The 23864-nt window shown below is 42.2% G+C and overlaps 1 protein-coding gene across 22 annotated transcripts in view; it reads right to left on the reverse strand.

Annotated features, from left to right (window-relative positions):
- Positions 1-23864, reverse strand: part of baz2ba (bromodomain adjacent to zinc finger domain, 2Ba) — a 367748-nt gene that overhangs the window by 168540 nt on the left and 175344 nt on the right. For 21 of the 22 annotated variants that reach the window (XR_015078191.1, XM_085986373.1, XM_085986365.1 and 18 more), the window contains 5 exons: positions 19895-20062; positions 10312-10496; positions 8596-8838; positions 4407-4802; positions 1793-2459 (listed from right to left, as the gene is read on the reverse strand). Coding sequence is in view for 21 of the 22 variants with exons in the window: in XM_085986373.1 (XP_085842499.1) it covers positions 1793-2459; positions 4407-4802; positions 8596-8838; positions 10312-10496; positions 19895-20062 (1659 nt within the window). In the remaining variant the exon portion in view is untranslated. Of the gene's footprint in view, positions 1-1792; positions 2460-4406; positions 4803-7851; positions 7962-8595; positions 8839-10311; positions 10497-19894; positions 20063-23864 lie in introns of those variants that run through there. The other variant, XM_085986378.1, reaches the window with a different exon arrangement.

The raw sequence follows: 23864 nt of genomic DNA on the forward strand, positions 1-23864 counted from the left end.
TTTCAGACTTAACCACATCACTCAAATTTAATATGAAATTCTATCATAGTATGATCACTCTTCCCCAGTGGATTCTTTACTGCAAGATTACTAATTAACCCTGTCTCACTGCAGAAAACTAGATCTAAAATAGCCTGTTCTAGTTGTTTCCTCAGCATATTGTTCTAGAAAACTGTCTTGAATGCATTCTATTAACTCGTCCTTCAAGCTACTTTTGCCAATTTGGTTTGCCCAGTCTATATGAAGATTAAAGTCCTCCAGGATTATTGCATTACCCTCATGACATGCTCCTCAAATTTCCTGATTTATAATCTACCCAACACTATGATTACTATTAGAAGGTCTATAAATTACTCCCACCAATGTTTGCTGCCCTTCCTTTGTTATTCTTAGCTCCACCCATACCGATCCTATATCCTGATTTTCTGGGCTAAGATCCTTTCTCCCTACTGCCTTTATCTCATCCTTTAGTATCAGGGCTACCCCACCTCCTTTTCCATTTTGCCTATCTTTTCTAAAAGTCAAGTAGCCTGGAATATTTAGTTCCCAACCTTGGTCACCCGCAACCATGTCTCAGTAATGGCTACTAGATCAAACCCATTTATCTCTTTGTGCTATTAATTCATCTATCTTGATACAAATGCTTCATGCATTCAGATATAGTGCCTTTAATTTTAACGTTTTACTATTTTTCCCTGATGTGGCCTTAGTCGCTAATGCCATATTACTGTTATTAAATTCTCTAACCCTTCCTGACACAATCTGCTTGGTTTTACCAAAATCGCTACTCTGCTCTACAGAAACAAAAGAAAAATTCTGCGGATGCTGGAGATCTGAAATAAAAACAGAAAATGCTGGAAATACTCAGCAGGTCAGGCAGCATCTGTGGAGAGAGAGAGAAACAAAGTTAACGTTTCAGGCCGATGACCTTTTGTCAGATTCTGATGAAAGGTCACTGTCCTGAAACATTAACTCTGTTTCTCATTCTGCTCTGCAGCCTTGACTTTTCTCTTCAGACTTATAAATTTACCCTTATCTGAACCCCCCTCCCCCTTATTAGTTTAAAGCCCTAATGAAACGTTGAGTTCAGCCATATAGATCTACTTGATTAGGTGATGGGGAAGAGGAAGAGTGATAAAAAGAAACCTATGCAGTACTAAATGTTACTTGTACCATGTAAAATTCTCCACAGCAGACTTAAAAGGAAATTGAATATCATAGCATCAAAATAGTACTGCACCAACTTATCATCTGAGCAAGAGTGCTTTTTTAATTATTTTCTGATACTTAATTGGTTTACTGATGTTTATGAAAATAATTTGCAGCAATCAAGAGATTGCAGTGATTTGATTAAAAAAACTTACATTCAGAAGTAAGGCACTGGATGGTGAGGAATTAAATGTTCTCTAACAGGATCTGTTCTTCTAAAATTGATGTTATATTTGAAAAATGTATTGATACACACAGAACCAATTTAGTATGTGGAAAAATATTAAGCAGAATTTGTTATTTGATTTTAAATGGAGGTCTAGGAACCACTAGGCTATGAACACTATGGGAGTGAAATTTGTCTTGGGCAGTAGCACAAAACGGGTGATAACAGATCAGCAGCCTGTTTTATACACCCCGAGATTTTCTTTTCCACTGACTTCAATGGGAAGGAAGATCGGGCAGAGTGCAAAATAGGTTGCTGATTCGCCATCGCCCAACACGAATTTTACCCTCTACATTTGGTAGAAAACCTCCATTTAAAATCAGTTAAGGTTTAAAGTGCTTTAATATCAATTCCAACCTGATTGGCTATCAGAATCTTCTTCATCATCCTCTTCATCATCATCATCGTCGTCGTCGTCATCATCGTCATCATCATCGTCATCTTCATCTTCATTTGACACATCAGAATCCTTGCTACTTGGGACATCAGAATCAATCCCTCTGAAATGATCAGCCAAAGATTGGGTAGAATGATGCTGATGTTGCTGCTGGACAGGTGCAGTGATCTTAATACTCACTAATTTGTCTTTAGCAGAACTCTGGGATAATACAGGAGAGGTAGAACGTCGAACTGGTGCCACATGATTGCTGGAATGATTCTTCAAATTAGAACCCAGGGGAAGTGGTGAAAAGGATGTAGTGCTACCAGAGTTTGTAACTACTTTATCAGTATTCTTAATTTGGATTCTAGATTTGGTCGTAAGTGCCAAAGGGGCTTCCTGAATGACACTCTGAATTACCCCATTAGGTTGCTGCTGTGCTACAAGTGCACTTGTTATCAAGGGGCTTAACTGGTTACCATCAACTGTAGGCAGCTTCTGGTGTGCTGGTGAACTAGCAGCAGATTTCGGACTAGACAAAGGGGTCTGGAAGCTCTTGTTACCACCTGCTGCTGCCTTCTTCTGGGCCTTGTACTGTTCTTGTTGTTTCTTTAATTGTGCTGGAAATGACTGCTTAAATAGTTCCTGTAAATAGAACAGAATACTGAATTAACAACCAGGAGTAGAATATTCAATAGAATGAAGACAATGCAAGCCAAAAACAATATGCAAACATTTATGACAACAAAGCTGTCAAGACAGAACTGAATATTACTTGTTCATCATTTCAGTGAGTAGCTGTATTACCTCTCTGGTTTTACTTTGCTTAAATATTACTTGCTGCACTTGCAATCGTTTCAAAATAGAAACTATAATGCCAATTTTATGAAAGCACACTACCATGCCCACAACGGACCCATACTGGAGATCGCAGGTGCGATTTCTCCATATGTGCTCCTGGCAGGGCAAGGCTCCCTGCTAAAAGTATGCATTTGTAAAATTAGCCTTGATGAATACAAGAAATTTCCATTAGGACACAGAGTAGATGCACAGCTGTACATTTTATAAATATAGGAGTCACGTTAAGGCAGAGACCTTTAAAATAGATGTAAAGCCGAGGCAAGAGTCTAAACCATACAACTCAATAGTGGGTCAAAGATCTATATGCACTACTACTAAAACAATGGTCCGGAATTTGTGGTGGGTTACTCCTTTGAAACTGACCGCAACTTCAGGATTTAGCGCATGCGCACACTAATGCGGAAATCCTGAAGTTGCGGTCAGTCATTTACTGCTCCAACACTGGCTGCGCTGTGCCCCCCGCCACCCCCATAGCCGGCAATCAGTGTAATCAGGGAAATCAGGGAAACTGACGAAAACTTCGGTTCTTCCGCGGTTATATCACTGTTAAATACCCCATTAAAAGTTAGATCCTTTCGGATTAGATGTAGCTGAGATTTTAAGTGTATTGGCTGCTAAATAAATGTTACAGCCCTGAAAAACTAATTTAAATTTTGTGGAGTGTCAAATGTATCCATTTTTAAGAAACTTTAAAAAAAATTATTTATTTAAAAAAAAAGTTTGTTCATCTTTATTTCAGGTTTACCTTTTCCCCATGTGAGAGAGCCCCAATCTTTGTTTTGCTCTCTAACATTTTTTAAAAGTTAGGACCAAAGGCTCACTTCCTGGTTCTCGGCCTGTGAGAATTCTGCACTGTGATTGGCTGCTTAGACAGCTTGTTGAGTCACAGCAGCTCGTGCTATGGGATTCCCACTAAACTACGTTGATTTCAACTGTACGTTAGAAAAGCGGAACTTCTCGCCACAGAGATTGCGAGATCTTTGTGGGAAGCTTACTTTGGGGGCCAGCGACGAATGTCTTTGCTTCGCCGCTGACTGCAAATTACGGGCCAATGTACTTGCATCTCTTCAAGATGTCAACTTGCTGTTCACAGCCTGGTAATGCACATCACCAAGTACAGGCAACATGAAGGAAAAAAAATATCAGAGGGGGGGGGAAATCTACCTAAACCACTACAACAGCTGGTGTGCCTAAATCATAAAAATGGACTTTGACAGACCCTCCAGGCTTTGTTGGAGGGAGGGGGCAGGATTGGATGAGTGTATATAAGAAAAATATTTTCAATCTGTCTGATGACACTCTATCCTCTCTTTATAAAGATAAACCAACAAAACTGTGTTGATTGCTTCTGGTGTAATTGTTTGAGCTGCTCCAAAAATAGTTGTAAATGTTTCACTTTAAGGCAAATGAAAAGGACGCAAGAAGATTATTTACCAATAATGCAATACTTAAAAAACAATTTAAAATGAAAAGCAAAACCCTCAGACTTCCAGACCAAGTATCCCTATCTACCATCTAAAAATTAGATTATGTAGCTCTGAATTTAGAATCCTAAGCTTTTAAAATTCAAGCTTTCCATCACCTGATCAACCACATCTCAAGTTACCACATTTTCTCTCCTACTCTTTTCAAAGTTGTTGGTGGTCTGAATAATGAGCTTTGGCCCGGTGCCTAGATTTTTCAGTTTTATAAACTCAAACCACAATGAGTGAAATTATTAAGTCAACTTGCCTGCTTCAAACGAAGATCATGTGGTGACCCCAGTTCTTCAGAAGCACATATATTCCCTGCCTTGAGAAGTTCAGGCAAAGCACCAGCTGGCTTTGGAGAAGATTCTTTCCTTCCCTGATTGACCAAAGGCACAGGTTTCATCCCAACTGTTAGTCCTGTGGACTGAATGACACTCTGGTGTTTTTTACCAGTCTCATCATTTGCGTGAGAGCTTTGGAAAATGAGGGAAAGTTGCGACAAAACTGGAGGCTGTTTCTGCTGGGATTGGAATGGATGTGAAGTCTGAGATTCTGTGGCAAGAAGTAAATGCTGGTTCATTCTTTTGTCTTGCGAGTGCTTAAAGTCACAAACAGTCTGGCCTGTTTCTTTTGCCTCCTTCATGGTGTGCATCAAACTCTGCAAATAAAATTTAAATTCATTTGGTAAGACGAGAGGATTCTTAAAGAATTATAGGTTAGGTCCTTTCTTTAGCTTTTTCATATAATATGCCTGGTAATGTTCTTAATCTTAACTTTTATAAACATCATCTTTAAAATGTTAAAAAATTCAGATAGTCTCATACAGAAAATGCATAATTGGGATCAGCACAGGAGTTTTTGGAGGAAAGGGGGGGGGGGGATGGTGGGTTGCGGAAAGAGATGAAAGTCTGAGGGAGAGATCGGACAGGGCTCTTGCTCCTGCTTTCATCTAGTTAATTCTGTTGAGAAGCATGCAAGTGGAAGGTGGGAGGGGAGGGAAGGAAAATGATTTGGCTTGATTGTGATGCTCTGCAGAATTCAATAGCTTGCCAACAATAACTGACTAGGCTCACCTATTAAGAATGGGCACAGTACCCTCTCAAAAGCTCAAATATCCTTCCTATAAAATGGTAAGTTTTACCACAAGAGGTATAGATATAAAAGCCAGGAAGTAATGAGCCTTAATAAGAGTACTTCGTGCAACACTGAGCCTACTTCCATTTAGAGTATAATTACTCGTGTTATTTCTTTTACCAAAATGCCTGAAAGGGTGGTGGAAGCAGATTCAATAGCAACTTTCAAAAGGGAATTGTATAAATACATGAAGGGGAAAAATTTGCAGGGTTATGGGGAAGGAGCAGAAGAATGGGACTAATTGATTTGCTCTTTTAAAGAGCTGGCACAGGCACAATGGGCTGAATGGCCTCCTTCTGTGCTGTATCGTTCTGTGATTTTATCTGCAAATTTCAACACCACTCCCTCTAGGACAACATTCATACTATAAAGCAAGAATGCAGTAATAAAATATTACTTCCCATGTAATAATCTGAATTCTGCACAGTTGATGAAGATCCAAGGTAGCAGTCTGAAACCTCCTGAGTAACGACATCTCATTAAAAGGGAAAAATACTAAAACAATGCATACTCGGGCTTGAGTGTCAAACATTTACCCTGTGCTGTAAAGGTACTCAGCGAGAAATTAGACTTGTTAGTGTCCAGTTTTTGGGCGCTACAAGTGCCCTTAGAGCTCCAAAATGGTGTCCGCTGCATGCGCGCACACATGTGGGACAAATCACACCGGACACCATATTGGTGCAGGCATGAGCACACGCACGCAGTGAACGTCCGCCGGAAGTATGCAGAGCAGGCAGATCATGACGTCGCACGCTGATTTGATGCCGGTGGGACTATTTTGGAGCTCAACGCTCCAGCCAACGCCCTCTTAATCTTGTACAGTTAGCACGTTCAGTAGCAGGAAGGACACCCCATCAACACTATTTAAAGGGATTATCAACTACATACAGGTTAGTTGCTGGTTGATTTCTTCTGGCTGTTGCTACGATTCTACAAGTGTTTGGTGCTTTCTATAGTTGTTTAAACATGCTAAAGTCTACAGGGAGTGGTGTTGAAGGTGCTGAAGGACTTCTTTCTGACTTCAAGGCTTCTGCACAAACCAGTTGCTCCCAGACATGTGTGCACAAGTAGGAATTCCCCTTGGGATACAGCATGGCTGAGAGAATGAATAGAGGCCACGCAGAGCAGGACAAGCTGCTGGAAGAGTGAGGAGGAGGAGGGCTCTCGGGAGGAGTCCATATTCACCCAGGGTGCTCAGGGGGAAATTCTTCCACCTGACACTCAGCAAGGAACAATGTGAGAGATGTGCGCGCTTGAGTAAGGATGTCCCCACTGAAATCTGCCACCTGCTGCAGCCACAACGTCAACCTCAGAGCAGGCCAAGGATCGCATTACCAGTGGCTGTGAAGGTGGCCATGAATGTTTATGCGTCGGGCTCCTTCTAGGCTGGAGCTGGAGATATTTGCAATATCTCGCAGTCTGCTGTCCACTATTGCATAAGGGAGGTCACTGAGGCTCTCTATTCAAAGAGTGCAAAGACTGCATTTCGTTCTCTCTTGCCAGAAACAAGCAGGCGAGCACGCAGCTTCGCTAGGGTTGCAGGCTTCCCGGCTTCCCCATGCTGCAGGGCGCCAATGACTGCATCGCTTTGCATGCGCTACATGTCATCTCTGCCCTATATCAGAACCGAAAGGGATTTCACTCCCTCAACGTCCAGCTGGTGTATGACCATAGGCAGCGTATCAAGCAGTCAAATACCCTGTATCCTGGCAGCAGTCATGATGCCTCCATGCTGCGGCAGTCCGCTATGCCAACTGCATTTGAGCCACCACGGCAAACCAAAGTTGTTGGTAGGTGAGTGATGGGGTTGTGGCGATTTGAGCAGTGGCTGAGGCTACTGGTGCAGTTGGTAGGGTATGGCATTTGAAGATGCATTCACTGACCTTGACCAATCGTGTGAGGTCATTGAACTTCTTGCATCACTGCATCCAGGTCCTTGGGGCTCGACTCCTGCCACTGACCTCCACGGCTATCTGCTCCCATTGCCTTTTGGCCGTGTGTCTGGAGGGCCTCCTTCCCCCCTGTGGATACAGGACATTTCTTCTCCTTTCCATCTCCTTCACAAGATATCCAATGCAGCATCCAAAAACCTTTACGTCTGTTCTCTCTCATTGTGCCTTTCCTCACTCTTTCCCAGGTCTTCAAACACAACTCCCAACATCTGTTCCAGTCACAATGCACAGGCTAGCTTTAAGCGGTGCTAGGCACTCACAATATTGGTCCCCTGTGGATGTGTCCAGCCAATGAACACTCGCTGGACGCAGAGATCATTCAAATGAGCAAGCAGCACGAAGCTGGCATGCTGCCAGCATTGCAATCAATGGGCGCTGGTTAACCGTGCCCGTTTTCGGGGGCTATCCAATTTAGCCCCTATATTTTGATGTTAATCTACTTAACTGAATCACAAATTTTGATAATCCAGATAAACAAATAAAGTCTTCCTGTTTGCCGTTATTTGAGGGTTTCAGGATTTTACATGTAATTGAATACTGCAAAGACATTACTCAGACCTTATAAAGCAAAGAGCAGCAGTCTAGTGTGTGCACAGAGTAACAATAAGCATTGCCAGAAACCTTCAGGGTGAAATTACATTAGATACGAAGTGTCAGGTATATCACATTTGTACACCAAGGGCTCGTGGATTCGAACATTTTATCTTCAGTTCTGTTGAAATGTATTACTTCCACACATTTTCATCTGTTACCTTTGACCTTCAAAAGTGTATTAAAATTCAAGGTCAAGCTTTTATATCACATTAATAACAACAGTATCCCTGATGCAATATATAAACAAATTCCCTTACTACTAACACCTAGATATGCTTTATCTAATTGATGATTTATCTTTGTTATGACGTGCAGTTATTTCAATTGACCTTCACAAACTTTCAACAGGTTGTCGTGTGGAATGAATGCGAAGCTACAGTTTTTTTTAAAAGAACGACCTCAACAAAACAAAATCACAAAAATAAAACTGAGCGACAGAAAAAAGATATCATATAAAGCAGAATATATCTTTTTTTAACTTGTTAAAAAGTAATTGGGCACAATATACCCAACGGACCATTAGCAAGCTAGGAGAAATAATTCATGAAGTCCACTGACCATCTTTAGAAGTGGGGGGGAAGGGGGGGAAATTGAAATGTCAATGCACATGTAAATGTGGGCTTGTGAAAGTCAAAATGAATTTTCCAGCACATACAGGCAAAAATGCTACTAACAATATATATGTACAAAGTTGGTCTAAAGAATAAACATAAAAATCAAATATCACACCTATTTAAGGAAACAACAATTTTGTTAAGTCTTAAATTGTACCTTAGTCTTCTTTGCATGTGGTGCTTCAGTTTCAGAATCTGAATCACCCTCCTCACTATCTTCTCCAATACTATGATCATCATCATCCTCATCATCTTCGTCGTCGTCATCGTCATCGTCGTCATCATCATCGTCGTCATCATCAGAATCACTGCTGCTCAAACCCTCACTGGAAGAGTCTGATGATGTGCCCGATTCACTTTCACTATTGCTAGAGCTTTCAATTGCTTTCTTTCTGGGCTTCTATTAAAAGTTTTACAATTAGACAAATTGCATAAGAAATTGACCTTCAGCAATCCAAGATTTCATGTTGGTTTAAAAATATAAAATTATCCCCTCCTTGTCTCCCCTCCCATCACACACCATGACAACATTCACAGCTGAAAGGGTAGGTAGACAATTTATCTCACAACTCTAACAATACCATTTTAATTCAGTCAGCAGTCACCCTTGACTGAGTTATCTTCCAAATTATCCCTCCTGCAGAGGAAGTAAATATGTCTGCACATCTCCATGTGAAAGCACGGAACAGTGGTTAGTGGCATAGTGGTTAGCACTGTTGCCTCACAGCGCCAGGGACCCGGGTTCAAATCCGGCCTCGGGCGACTGTCTGTGTGGAGTTTGCACATTCTCCCTGTGTCTGCGTGGGTTTCCTCCGGGTGCTCTGGTTTCCTCCCACAGTCCAAAGATGTGCGGGTTAGGTTGATTTGGCTATGATAAATTGACCCTTAGTGTTAGGGGATTAAATACGTGGGGTTACGGGGATAGGGTGGGATATGTGTCGGTGCAGGCTCGATGGGCCGAAATGGCCTCTATCTGCACTGTGGGGATTCTGTGATATCTGCTGTGGCAGGAACTAAGGATGCAAAACTTCTTCCTACCACTCCATGGCAGAACACATTGAAGCATTAGTGAACAGCACCCAGAAATAGCTCCTAAGAGATTTCTGGACCTCACCAAGTTGAGGGGCAACAGTACCAGGAAATGCATACTTGTCTATTTTTAACAACTAATATCAACATGCATAGAAAAGTTGCTTTTTTCCAGAATATGCACTTAGTCTTAGCCCAGCCGCTGAATGATGCACCTTTTTAGCCCAGTAGGAATTTTTTCACATCTCACACTAATCTTTTAGTGGCCTCTGAGTGAAACTGCAAAATTACTACCAATGCTAAATTATGTGCTGTGGAGTTATCTTCACAATAAGTTAGATAAAGACTTCTCAAACTAATGTCACTTACTGACCATCATAAACATAAGAAAACATCAGGTTTAATAGATTGTGAGTTTCTTATTAAATATAGCTCCACTTTCTTAAAAGTCCTCACAATGGGAAACAAAAATAGCAGCTCAATGAATCAGTTGTCACATTTGGTTTTAAAGTTAAATAATGATTTAGACTGATATTAAATAAACCATTTGATTGTGCTGCTACTTTTTGTGATATCACTAACAAGTTTTTTTAATGCGTTGTCAAAGTTCTGGTACTATTTGAACATTATGAAGCTAGAAATAGTTATGTAACCATGTAAATACTTCTGCTAAAAAGACTTAGCCATACATATAAGCATGCAGAACCATGCAGGTTTCAGTAGACTAGCAAACACTAGATATAAAAGTTGCTGGCTTGGCCAAAGGAGTGTACTTCTGGTGTTTGAAATAAAAAATATCAGTTTAAACAGAATTTAACAGGACATAGAATAAAAAGCTACATACCTTTTCTTTTAGCTTGTCTGTCGGAGTTTCTGGATGCTTACTTTGCTCAAGAATGCATTTGCGTCCCTTTCCAGAAATTGTCATCTTAGTTTGTCCTGATGAGATCATTCCAATGGTAGCTAATCCAGATGTGCTGACTCCTGACACTGCTGTAATGCTGCTACCATTCAATGACCCATTCATACCTTCAAAAGAAACTACAAACTGTGAAAAGGTATTCGAGCACTACTTGTCCATCAGTGATTTGTGCAAATATGACAAGGGTACCCAAACCATGGTTATTGTTCTTGTTTGCCATATTTGTAGTAGAAACAAACTGAGATAGGAACATAGGAACAGAAGTAGGCCAGTCAGCCACTCGAGCCTGTTCCACCATTCAATGAGATCATGGCTGATCTGTGATCTAACTCCATATACCCGCTTTTGGCCCATAATCCCTTAATACCCTTTGGTTAACAAAAGCCATCAATCTCTGATTTAAAATTAACAATTGATCTAGCATCAATTGACGTTTGCGGAAGAGAGTTCCAAACTTCTACCACCCTTTGTGTGTACAAGTGTTTCCTAATTTCAATCCTGAAAAGATCTGGCTCTAATGTTTAGACTATGCCCTCTAGTCCTAGAATCCCCAACCAGCGGAAATAGTTTATCTCTATCTACCCTATCTGCTCCCCTTAATATCCTGAAAACGTCGATCAGATCATCCCTTAACCTTCTAAATTCTAGGGAATATAACTTTAATTTGTGTAATCTCTCCTCGTAACTTAACCCTTGAAGTAAGGGTATCATTCTGGTAAACCTACGCTGCACTCCCTCCAAGGCCAATATATCCTTCCTAAGGTGTGGTGCCCAGAACTGCACACAGTACTCCAGGTGTGGTCTAACCAGGGTTTTGTATAGCTGTAGCATAACTCCTACCCCCTTATATTCTAGATATAAAGGCCAGCATCCCATTAGCCTTTTTGATTATTTTCTGTATCTGTTCATGACATTTTAATGATCTATGTACCTGAACCCCCAAGTCTCTTTGGACATTCACTGTTTTTAGCTTTTTACCATTTAGAAAGTACCCTGTTCTAACCTTTTTAGGTCCAAAGTGGATGACCTCACATTTGCTTACATTGAAATCCATTTGCCACAGTTTTGCCCATTCACTTAATCTATCAATATCCTCTTGTAATTTTATGCTTTCATCTACACTGCCTACAATGCCGTCTATCTTTGAGTCGTCAGCAAATTTGGATATATGACTTTCTATGCCAGCATCTATGTCGTTAATATATATTGTGAATATTTGAGGCCCCAACACAGATCCCTGTGGGACACCACTAGTCAAATCCTGCTAATTTGAGTACCTACCCATTATCCCGACTCTCTCTCTCCTGCCGCTCAGCCAATTTCCTAACCAGGTCAATATTTTGCTCTCAACTCCATGGGCTTCTACCTTAGATAATAGTCTCTTATGTGGGACTTTATCAAATGCTTTCTGGAAGTCCATATAAATAACATCCATAGACATTTCCCTGTCCACTACTTCAGTCACCTCTTCAAAAAATTCAATCAGGTTTGTCAAGCATGACTTAACTTTCACAAATCCATGCTGGCCTTTTTTTAATTCACTTATGGGATCTAGGCATCGCTGGCAATGCCAGCATTTATTGCTCATCCCTAGTTGCCCTTGAGAAGGTGATGGTGAGCTGCCTTCTTGAACCGCTGCAGTCCGTGTGGTGAAGGTACTCCCACAGTGCGGTTAGGTAGGGAGTTCCAGGATTTTGACCCAGCAGCGATGAAGGATCGGCGATATACTTCTAAGTCAGGATGCTGTGTGACTTGAGAGGGGAACTTGGAGGTGGTGGTGTTCCCATGCGCCTGCTGCCCTTGTCAATCTAGGTGGAAGAGGTCACGGGTTTGGGAGGTGCTGCCAAAGAAGCCTTGGCGAGTTGCTGCAGTGCATCTTGTAAATGGTACACACTACAGCCACAGTACGCCGGTGGTGGAGCGAGTGAATGTTCAAGGTGATGGATGGGGTGCCAATCAAGCGGGCTGCTTTGTCCTGGATGGTGTTGAGCTTCTCGAGTGTTGTTGGAGCTGCACGCATCCAGACAAGTGGAGAGTATTCCATCACACTCCTTACTTGTGACTTGTATATGGTGGAAAGGCTTTGGGGAGTCAGGAGGTGAGACACTCACCGCAGAATACCTAGCCTCTGACCTGCTCTTGTTGCCACAGTATTTATGTGGCTGGTCCAGTTAACTTTCTGGTCAATGGTGACCCCCCAGGATGTTGATGGTGGGGGATTCGGTGATGGTAATGCCGTTGAATGTCAAGGGGTGGTGGTTAGACTCTCGTTTGTTGGAGAGTCATTGCCTGGCACTTCCGTGGTGCAAATGTTACCTGCCACTCATCAGCCCAAGTCTGAACGTCATCCAGGTTTTGTTGCATGCAGGCATGGACTGCTTCATTGTCTGAGGAGTTGTGAATGGCGTTGAACACTGTGCAGTCATCAGCGAACATCCCCATTTCTGACTTTATGTTAGAGGGAAGATCATTGATGAAGCAGCTGAAGATGGTTGGGCCTAGGACACTGCCCTGAGGAACTTCTGCAGCGATGTCCTGGGGCTGTGATGATTGGCCTTCAACCACCACAACCATTTTCCTTTGTGCTAGGTATGACTCCAGCCAGTGGAGCATTTTCCCCGATTCCAATTGACTTCAGTGTTACTAGAGCTCCTTGATGCCACACTCGGTCAAATGCTGCCTTGATGTCAAGGGCAGTCATTCTCACCTCTGGAATTCAGCTCCTTTGTCCATGTTTGGACCAAGGCTGTAATGAGGTCAGGAGCCGAGTGGTCTTGGCGGAACCCAAACTAGGCATCAGCGAGCAGGTGACTAAGTGCCGCTTGATAGCACTGTCGATGACAGCTTCCATCACTGACTGGATTGCTCTACAAAGAGCCGGTACAGACTTGATGGGTCGAATGGCCTCCTTCTGTGCCGTTATGACTTTATGACTACAGCCCTGATTCTGCAAAACAACACCAGCAGCATGGAACCTTGTAAGCAGCAAGCACAGGTAAGAAAATTGGCCAACTCACTTCATGACCAATTTGTGGGGTGCTCCAGTTCCAACAGGCAATTTGGGGTTAAAAAGTGAAACACTACTACAAGCATGGACAGCTTCATAGAATCTTACAGCGCCAGGAAATGTATACTGGTTGTGAACACGGCACCAGTCTGTTCTGAACACGGCACCAGTCTGTTGTGAACTCGGCACCAGTCTGTTGTGAACTCGGCACCAGTCTGTTGTGAACTCGGCACCAGTCTGTTGTGAACTCGGCACCAGTCTGTTGTGAACTCGGCACCAGTCTGTTGTGAACTCGGCACCAGTCTGTTGTGAACTCGGCACCAGTCTGTTGTGAACTCGGCACCAGTCTGTTGTGAACTCGGCACCAGTCTGTTGTGAACTCGGCACCAGTCTGTTGTGAACTCGGCACCAGTCTGTTGTGAACTCGGCACCAGTCTGTTGTGAACTCGGCACCAGTCTGTTGTGAACTCGGCACCAGTCTGTTGTGAACTCTGCACCAGTCTGTTGTGAACTCTGCACCAGTCTGTTGTGAACTCTGCACCAGTCTGTTGTGAACTCTGCACCAGTCTGTTGTGAACTCTGCACCAGTCTGTTGTGAACTCTGCACCAGTCTGTTGTGAACTCTGCACCAGTCTGTTGTGAACTCTGCACCAGTCTGTTGTGAACTCTGCACCAGTCTGTTGTGAACTCTGCACCAGTCTGTTGTGAACTCTGCACCAGTCTGTTGTGAACTCTGCACCAGTCTGTTGTGAACTCTGCACCAGTCTGTTGTGAACTCTGCACCAGTCTGTTGTGAACTCTGCACCAGTCTGTTGTGAACTCTGCACCAGTCTGTTGTGAACTCTGCACCAGTCTGTTGTGAACTCTGCACCAGTCTGTTGTGAACTCTGCACCAGTCTGTTGTGAACTCTGCACCAGTCTGTTGTGAACTCTGCACCAGTCTGTTGTGAACTCTGCACCAGTCTGTTGTGAACTCTGCACCAGTCTGTTGTGAACTCTGCACCAGTCTGTTGTGAACTCTGCACCAGTCTGTTGTGAACTCTGCACCAGTCTGTTGTGAACTCTGCACCAGTCTGTTGTGAACTCTGCACCAGTCTGTTGTGAACTCTGCACCAGTCTGTTGTGAACTCTGCACCAGTCTGTTGTGAACTCTGCACCAGTCTGTTGTGAACACGGCACCAGTCTGTTGTGAGCTCTACACCAGACTGTTTTGAAGGTCGAGCACTGGAGTGACAGTTTGAAGGTCGAGAGCTGGAGTGACAGTTTGAAGGATGAGAGCTGGAGTGACAGTTTGAAGGATGAGAGCTGGAGTGACAGTTTGAAGGATGAGAGCTGGAGCGGAACCCGGTTACCAGGACGCCAAGTTGGACAGCCAGGGGTAATGTGCAGGCCAGGTGTGTGGAAGAAACCGAGGGGAAACATCGAGAAAAACTGAGAGGAAACATCGAGAGAGAGAGAGAGAGGGAAACATCGAGAGAGACCAAGATGGAAACATCGAGAAAGACTGAGGGGGGCACTTTATTTATTTAATTAATTAATTAAATTTATTTAATTATAAGTTGGGAGTTCCTCACGATGCTCTCCCAGTGCGGCCACCCTGTAACCAGAGATTATTCTAGAAGCCTGGGTAGAAATATCAATGTAATTACTGTAGAAATTACTTTTTTTACATTATTGCTTGTTCATTTTATGTGCTGTCTTTTTATGTCTTTATTTTATGTCTGCTTTATTTATATTTAAAGTATGTATGCGTGTATATGTCGGTATGTGTTTTTTTGTGATGGCGCCGATGAAGATGGCTGCCGTCCTTGCGAGCTCCGTGCGTACCAGGCAGCTAAGTGTTCTTGCTGCTTGGTGCTCTCGGCTCGTCAAGAAAAAAAACATTTCACTGACTAGATTACACTTCTTGTATTTAGTTATGTGACCAATAAAACTGAAATTGAAATTGAAATTATACTTGACTTGGAGGGAAACTTGGAGGTGATGGTGTTCCCTTGCACCTGCTGTCTTCGTCCTTCCAAGTATTGCAGGTCACGGGTTTGGGATGCGCTGCCGAGGAAGCCTTGGCAAGTTGCTGCAGTGCATCCTGTAGATAGTACTTACTGCAGCTACGGTACGTCGGTGGTGGAGGAAAACAATGTTTAGGCGAGTGGATGAGGTGCTGATCGAGCTGACTGCTTTGTCGAGCTTCTTGAGTGTTGTTGCAGCTGCACCCATCCAGGCAAGAGGAGAGTATTCCATCACACTCCTCACTTGTGCCTTGTCGGTGGTAGAGGGGCTTTGGGGAATACCCAGCCTCTGACTTCCTCTAGTAGCCACGTCATTATGTGGCCGGTCCAGTTGAGTTTTTGGTCAATGGTGACTTCCTGAATATCATGAGGAGGAAGTTAGGCTCACACTTGTTGGCAATGGTCATTGTCTGACACTTGTGTGGCATGCATGTTACTTGCCACATATCAGTCCAAACCTGGATGTTATCCAGGTCTTGCTGCAGGGGGCATGGATTGCTTCATTGTCTGAGGAATTGCAAATGGAGCTAAACATTGTGCAATCATCAGCAAACAGCTCCACTTCTGACCTTATAATCGAGGGAAGGTCAATGATGAAGCAGCTGAAGATAGTTATGCCAAGGACGCTGACACATCCTGGGGCTGAGAGGACAGGTATGATTCCAGCCAGTAGGGAGTTTTCCTCCCGATCCCCATTGACCAGTTTTACTATGGCTTCTTGGTGCTACACTCAGTATAATACTGCTTTGATGTCAAGGGCAGTCACTCTCGTCTCACTTCTGGAATTCAGCATGTGTCCATGCTTGGACCAAGGTTGTATTGAGGTCTGGTGCCAAGTGGTCCTGGCAGAACCCAAACATGAGCATTGGTTAGCAGATTATTTGTAAGTGCCCCTTGAGAGCACAGTTTATTACTCCTTCCATCACCTTTGTTGGTGATTGGAAGTAGGCTAATCGGCTGGTAGTTGGCCAGGTTGGATTTATCTTGCTTTTTGTAGACAGGACGCACCCGGGCAATTTTCCACATTGTCAGGTAGATGCCAGTATGATAGCTGTGCTAGAACAGCTTATCTAGGGGTGTCGCTAGTTGTGCTGCACTAGTCAGGATATTGTCAAGGTCTGCAGCCTTTGCACTCAATCCAGTGCACTCAGCCGTTTCTTGATGTCATGTGAAATTAATCGAATTGGCTGAAGACTGGCAACTGTGATGGTGGGAACCGCAGGAGAAGGCTCAGAAGGATCATCCATTTGGCACTTCTGGGCTAAAGATGAACACTTCTGCCTTGTCTTTTGTGCTCACACACTAGGCTCCATGATCATGGAGGATGGGTATGCTCATGGAGCCGCCTCATTCAGTTAGTTGCTTAATTGTCCACTACCATGGACGACTGGATGGAGTAGAGTTACAGAGGTTGACCTGATCCGTTGGTTGTGGGATCATTAAATTTCACATTTAATGTGAGCCTGACCCATAAAATCTAGACTCAGGGATTCTCAGGACCTGCTCTGCTCATGTAGGCATCTTAAAGAGAGGTGGTGATTTCCATGAGAATCACAAAATTTTACAGAACAGGAGGCCTTTTGGTCCATTGTGCCAGTGCCTGCTCTCTAAAAGCACTTCCCACTTCCTCACTCTTTCTTCATAGACTTCCACACATACACAATGAAAAGGTATGTGCAAAAGGACAATGTACACAATGCTTCTAATAGCACCTCAAAGCGGGTGTGGTAGTTCCCAACTTAGACTTGTGCCATGGTTAATAGACGGCACAAGAAGTCTATTCAAAAATGAGAAGCACATTTACCTTCTCCTTGCTCTTGATGCCAGCAAACACTTTCCTCACTTGCAACCAGGTACGAGTGATTAGGGTGACTGCAATGACGGGACGACCTCCTTCTATTCAGCTGACACCCATGCTTTTACTGGAGGGTGACCTTCAGCTCCAAGTAAATCAACCCCCTTCGATAATCTTCAGCATCAAAGGGAGCAATGTTGCTCATATGTATCTACAGTGCCATTGTAAACAATTAGTCCACTTTTCTGCCACCAGCACAACTTCTCCTTTTAATGGTGAGCAGCAGTCCTTTAAGAACTGCTGCAATGCCAGATTTTGTGCTCCGCAGCCAAGTGTGCTACATGCAAAGCTCTCTGGGAAAGCATTTCCTGTGCCAGTATTGTATTCCTATCACAATATTTGGCACAGCAAGGCCCATAAGCTGCCGGCACACGTAAGCCAGCTTCATAAGCCACCACAACCCCACTATTGCTCGACTCAAAATCAGAGCTTACAGTCCTACTATAAGATGAGAGTGTTTAAATCATTTTGCAGAGGCTTAATGAAGTAAATCTTAGAGAACCTACATTTAACCTTGTGGGACTCAGTGAGACCACCAGCTTACTAACCTGTAAGAGCCAATAGTAATATTTGCCACGGTTTAATGACACTGAAGTGTTTGACAAATTTGCTTGAGTTCTTTGAGGAAGTAACATACAGGGTGGATAAAGGAGAACCAGTGGACGTAGTGTATTTAGACTTCCAAAAGGCATTTGACAAGGTGCCACACAAAAGATTATTGCTCAAGATAAAAAATCACAGGATTGAGGGTAATATTCTGGCGTGGGTGGAGAATTGGCTCTCTAACAGAAAGCAGAGAGTTGGGATAAATGGTTCATTCTCAGACTGGCAATCAGTAACTAGTGGTGTTCCGCAGGAGTCAGTGCTGGGTCCCCAACTCTTTACAATCTATATTAACAATTTGGAGGAGGGGGCCAAGTGTAACATATCAAAGTTTGCAGATGATACCAAGATGGGAGGGAAAGTAGTGAGTGAGGAGGACATAAAAAACCTGCAAAGTGACAAAGACAGGCTAAGTAAGTGGGCAGAGATTTGGCAGATGGAATACAATACTGGAAAGTGTGAGGTTATGCACTTTGGCAGGAAAAATCGTAGAGCAAGTTATTATCTTAATGGCAAGAAACTGGAAAGTACTGTAGTACAAAGGGATCTGGGGGTCCTGGTGCACGAAACTCAAAAAGTTAGTATGCAGGTGCAGCAAGTGATCAAGAAGGCCAATGGAATGTTGGCTTTTATTGCTAGGGGGATAGAATATAAAAACAGGGAGGTATTGCTGCAGTTATACAAGGTATTGGTGAGACCGCACCTGGAATACTGCATACAGTTTTGGTGTCCATACTTAAGAAAAGACATACTTGCTCTCGAGTCAGTACAAAGAAGGTTCACTCGGTTAATCCCGGGGATGAGGGGGTGGTCATATGAGGAGGTTGAGTAGATTGGGACTCTACTCATTGGAGTTCAGAAGAATGAGAGGCGATCTTATTGAAACATATAAGATTGTGAAGGGGCTTGATCGGGTGGATGCGGTGAGGATGTTCCCAATGATGGGTGAAACTAGAACTAGGGGGCATAATCTTAAAATAAGGGGCTGCTCTTTCAAAACTGAGATGAGGAGAAATTTCTTCACTCAGAGGGTGGTAGGTTTGTGGAATTTGCTGCCCCAGAAAGCTGTGGAAGCTACATCATTAAATAAATTTAAAACAGAAATAGATAGTTTCCTAGAAGTAAAGGGAATTAAGGGTTACGGGGAGCGGGCAGGAAATTGGACATGAGTCTAGGTCCGGAATGGTCATGGCCCTGTGGGTAGTGGAGCGAGCCCAGGGGCCATGTAGCCTGGTTCTGTTCCTACTTCTTGTGTTCTAATTCTGTGTTAGATTTCAGGAGATGGTTTTATTCCTGTTCCTGGCTGGGGTGGAGATCGCCTTTACAGAAGGTAAGTACTGTAGAAAATATAAGGACAGAGTGATCTCCTGGAAGAGTTTCGATCGCCTAGATGGGTCGGAGAGGAATTTCCCAGATTTTTTCTCCCAAATTGGCCATTGGGTTTTTTCTGGTTTTTCGCCTCTCCCGGGAGATCACATGGGTTCGGGTGGGATGGAGAGTGGTAGAAGATTTGAGGTTAGGATCAGGTCAGCCATGATCTTATTGAATGGTGGAGCAGGCTCGAGGGGCCGATTGGCCTACTCCTGCTCCTATTTCTTATGTTCTTATGAAGGAACTGGGATCTAGAGCTTCCCTCTTGGAAGGAACAGGTCTCTTTGGACCCAATTGCAATTGCAAGATAATTTTGTACTTCAATCATTTCAAAGCAAACTCTTAATAAATTGTGCATTATGTATAAGGTGCTAGTTTTTATTATGCAACTAATTATCAATGAATTAGGAGACAGGAAAAAAAAGCCATCATAAATTTGCATTCCTCTGCATAAATTCAGTTGGCAACTGATTACGCTCAAGATACAATGCAGCAATCATATATTCAAGAGTTCAAAAGGCACGGACATATAGCACAATTCGGAAGTGGAGAGTGCATTTTAATTTAATAAATTCCTAACCATATACTTAAAGAACTTCTAACTAGTTTGAGATTTGTACGACTCAATTTAGACTGCCCACAAATATATATATCACTCACCTTTTTGTGTCCCTCGACCAAATTTGTTTGTGTTTCGGGAATGGAATGGATTGGAATCATGATTTGGAGTTGAAGCAGCAAACACTGGTGGAATTCTTAGCATGCCTGATGGGTAGAAAGTTGTCCCTGCACGAGCCTGTGTCTCTGTAGCTCGCCACCATTCAGTACCTTCACAAAAGAAAAACAACATCTTTGTAGTAGGATTTGTATTTTTAGTCAGCTGTGTAATACTGAATTTAAGGACTCAAACATGAAGTACTTTTCCTAAAACATCAGTGGTTAAACAATCCATATAAGCCATTCTTAAGCAAAATTCATTAAGTTTTCTCCTTTCCACCGCCCCCCACCCCCACTCCACAGCACCCCCCACCCCCCGATCCCCATGTTTGGTATGGCATAGGGCAGATGACTTTCCTACTACTTTTATTTTCTCCCTTCCTTTCTCCTCCCCAGAGCAATAACAAATTCAAAGAGTTCAGTTTACAACCAGATCAAAGAGACTGCAACAGACTGGGTGCAGTTTTGTAAATGGAGGTACAACCTCTTTCAAAGAATGAGGAATATCATACCTATATTAAATCGCCAAACATTCTACTTCATTCCTTTGGATACATTTAGGATTATACCAAAGCAGTGCATAAACTGGCAGCACCACTGCAAGTACCACAGAAGATACCTTAGATAACTTTGAATGGAATTCTCCACATTTGCCCAAAAGGTGTCACCTGCATATATACAATGGGTTTTCATTCTTCCAGGTGAGTCCTGCCTCACCAAGGAGGCATACAAGGAGATGCATTCCATTACCCAATTTATCACTCTTTGATTAGTCAGTGAAGTCAGGGTTCTTTGTCAAACAGTTGTCTTTTTGGCACAAATATTTAGTCTTTTCTATACAGGAGTTCTATGCACATCAAAAAAGTGTTAGCTCCTTTCAAAGGAAGAAAGGTGAGCTGGTAGATAAAGCTTCACCACTGTGATCTACTGAGGCAAGTGAAAATAAGAGAAAATTATTTGCTAAAATATTTGCGAACATCTTACTACCCTATTAACCTGAAAAAAGTGGATCCATCACCAAACATATGCAATCACCAATCCTGTGTGCTGAAATAAGGACTAGAAAGAAATACTTTTCACAAAAACCCATAAGTTCAAATAACTGACATCCAAATGGGGACCATCAAATGAAAGGCCTGACTAATCTTCATAAACCTGAATAGGACGTATTCTCGAATTGTCATTCCTTCAGAAACAGCATCAATATGAACTCTCACTGAGCTAGAACAATGTACTGTACCTGGTCCAGTCAAATTTGAAAAAAACGCTTCAATGAGATTTAGTTATGGTCTCCCACTAGCAAAGTGGGAGACTAGCTTCGATCGCTGTGTCATATCTGGCATTCGGAGGCAAAAGATCGTGTCTGTATTTGATCGTGATGGGGCAATCAATGCTGAAAGACTTGCATTCAAACCAGCAAGTAATTTGAAAATTATGTTTAATTGCTTAAATCTTGAGAATGATCCCCGCTATGAGAGAGAAGTGAAATAAGATGCATAGAAACTTCCAATTCCAAACCAACAAGGCATCAAGATCTAGAGCCTTGCCATCTTGACCACTGCTGCAAAATCTGGGGACCACCCAAGGAAATTTAAAAAAAAACTTTTGTTTAGCCCCATTTCTCAAATAAGAAACAGACAAGTTGACTGAGCACAAAGAATCTACTGCTAAGGTTAACATTGTGCCAGGCAAAAGTGTCCATCACTGTGTTCTGTACTTCAGAGCAGCCCGAGGTCCTGAAAGCATTGTGCCAAGTCGACTCAGCAATGAAATAAAGCAGGTCGTACCATAATTCTCCTTACTTGCTAAATACCAAATTATCATCATATTGTATCCATGCTCCGGATCCGAGTTGTTTTTTAAAGGGCAACAGAGCTTCCTAGATAAGTTTAAGTATAAGTTTGTTTACATGTGTGGAGCGGCATGGTTAGGACCACAGTCACTACATTAAGACTTCTTCAAGCCAAATGCAGTGCCCCTACCATCCCAGCTATGATCACCTAATTCAGCACAAACTGGACGTAAAATCTCATCCATATGGATCAGTTAGAGGAATATTTCTGAAGAAGAATTAAGTTTAAAAAATTTTAAATAGTAAGATAATGGCGAAAGAACTAACAACTGTCATTATACAGAAAGAACCAAAAAATAAAGTCAAGAAAATCAAGCCAAACAACGTAGAAAGAACACAATGTAAAGCAACAAAAAGTGAGTGTCAATTCATTAGTGTTGCTTCTGTGTGTAACAGAACGTAACAGAACGGTCCTTAATGTCCAGAGTTGGTTTCAAGCATAATCGCTCTTAGTTAAGTCAGGAAGATTTCCACTATGTTGTATTTTACAGAACAAAGAATTCAGTGGAAGAATATTAACCTTTGCTACTTTCTTCTCAAATCACGTTACTCTCCAGCCCAGAGAATGTACCTCTTTCGAATTTGCACATTACAGGTACTATACAAGGTCTCAATTTGAAATATAAAGTAGCTAGATTTTTCAAGTCATCTGTCACTCCCAGAGATAATCTATCCAATGTTTTAAAAAATTGATTGGTGTTGCTGAATGTTTTGTAGCCATAACTTTACAGTATTATATTCATTAAGATTAGAGCTTTTGTTAATAAATACTCTCAAAACCAAGTTTTATAATCAGAAACAAATTTGTAAAGAGTTATGGTTAACAGATACTTGCTTGATTTTTTTTTTTTGAATATTCGCTATCACAAGACAACAGGCTTTTAGGATTCACCAATTCTAACCATAAAAGAGTTAAAATTTATTGATATCATTAACACAGGATGCTTCAGCTGTGGAAATGTATTCATATCCTCATATTAAATGCATTAAACTACAATGTTTATTTGTAAGACACATATGTAATATACCAGAAGTTCTTGCAAGTTTTTTTTTAATGAAAATATTTTCAGAAATCAATGTTAAAAAATGTTTGTCATGAATCTTATCATGACTCATGAAGTAACACTGGGCGGCCAGCTGGTGGCGCCGTCCAAGGAGTATAAATACTCGGGCGTGGGCCCAGCTTGCTCAGGATGTTTCTGTAACCAGGAACTAGTGATTGTAACTAGAAATCTCATGGTTTTGAAACAGTTGATTAAAGCCTTGTTTTATACTCAAACCAAGTGCTCAGTAGTCTTTTTACATCAATGTTCAAATGGCAGTGCAACACAACTTGGAGTAGAGAGTTTATTGGAGACCCAAATACTTGTGGATCACTAGAAGCTGCAAGCCTCAACAAATGGTTGTCAAATTTCATATTAGTTATGAATGTCTCATAGGGGAAGCTTTGAGAAATCCAGTTATGTGCATGTGCATCTGGGGAACAATTTTTTTCATTGATGACTGCGGTATTATGTAATTATGCAGGCCTACGTACTGCAAGTCTGGAGTTAATCATTGATAAGCAAAATTAACGCTAAAAAAGAGCAGTCCGACCCAAATGAGCAAGCAGAAGGCATTAAAAATGTAAAAGAAAAGCTGTAAGTGACTACAGGAGGGACACGAGAGGTGATGTAAGGGGTAATTCATATGAATTTGAAATGTTAAACCCTCACATGCACAATTGGCAAAATCCAATCCATGAAAAGTCCTGAGCGATATATATTGTCCCATTTCGGATTGACAACTGGAACACCAATTCTCTTCCACCAAGTTCACATCAGGCCCTTTTTGATGAAAACTTATAAAGGAAACTAGATCAAAGGCATTCAAAGGCAGGTACGGTGGAACAGACTCGAGAGGGCGAATGGCCTACTCTTCTTCCTATGTTCAGCTGTGCAGGATGTAACTATTATTTTGAAAGTCTCATTCTTCACTATCAGATGATTTTCTGATCAAGTTTCATTCAAGCAGAACTTCTGATAATGACAATTACACCGATCAGAGTACCAATACTATTAG

Source organism: Somniosus microcephalus, chromosome 4, assembly GCF_052327205.1.
Source record: "Somniosus microcephalus isolate GS21.2 chromosome 4, FLI_Smic_1.0, whole genome shotgun sequence".
In the NCBI taxonomy this organism is placed as follows: domain Eukaryota; kingdom Metazoa; phylum Chordata; class Chondrichthyes; order Squaliformes; family Somniosidae; genus Somniosus; species Somniosus microcephalus.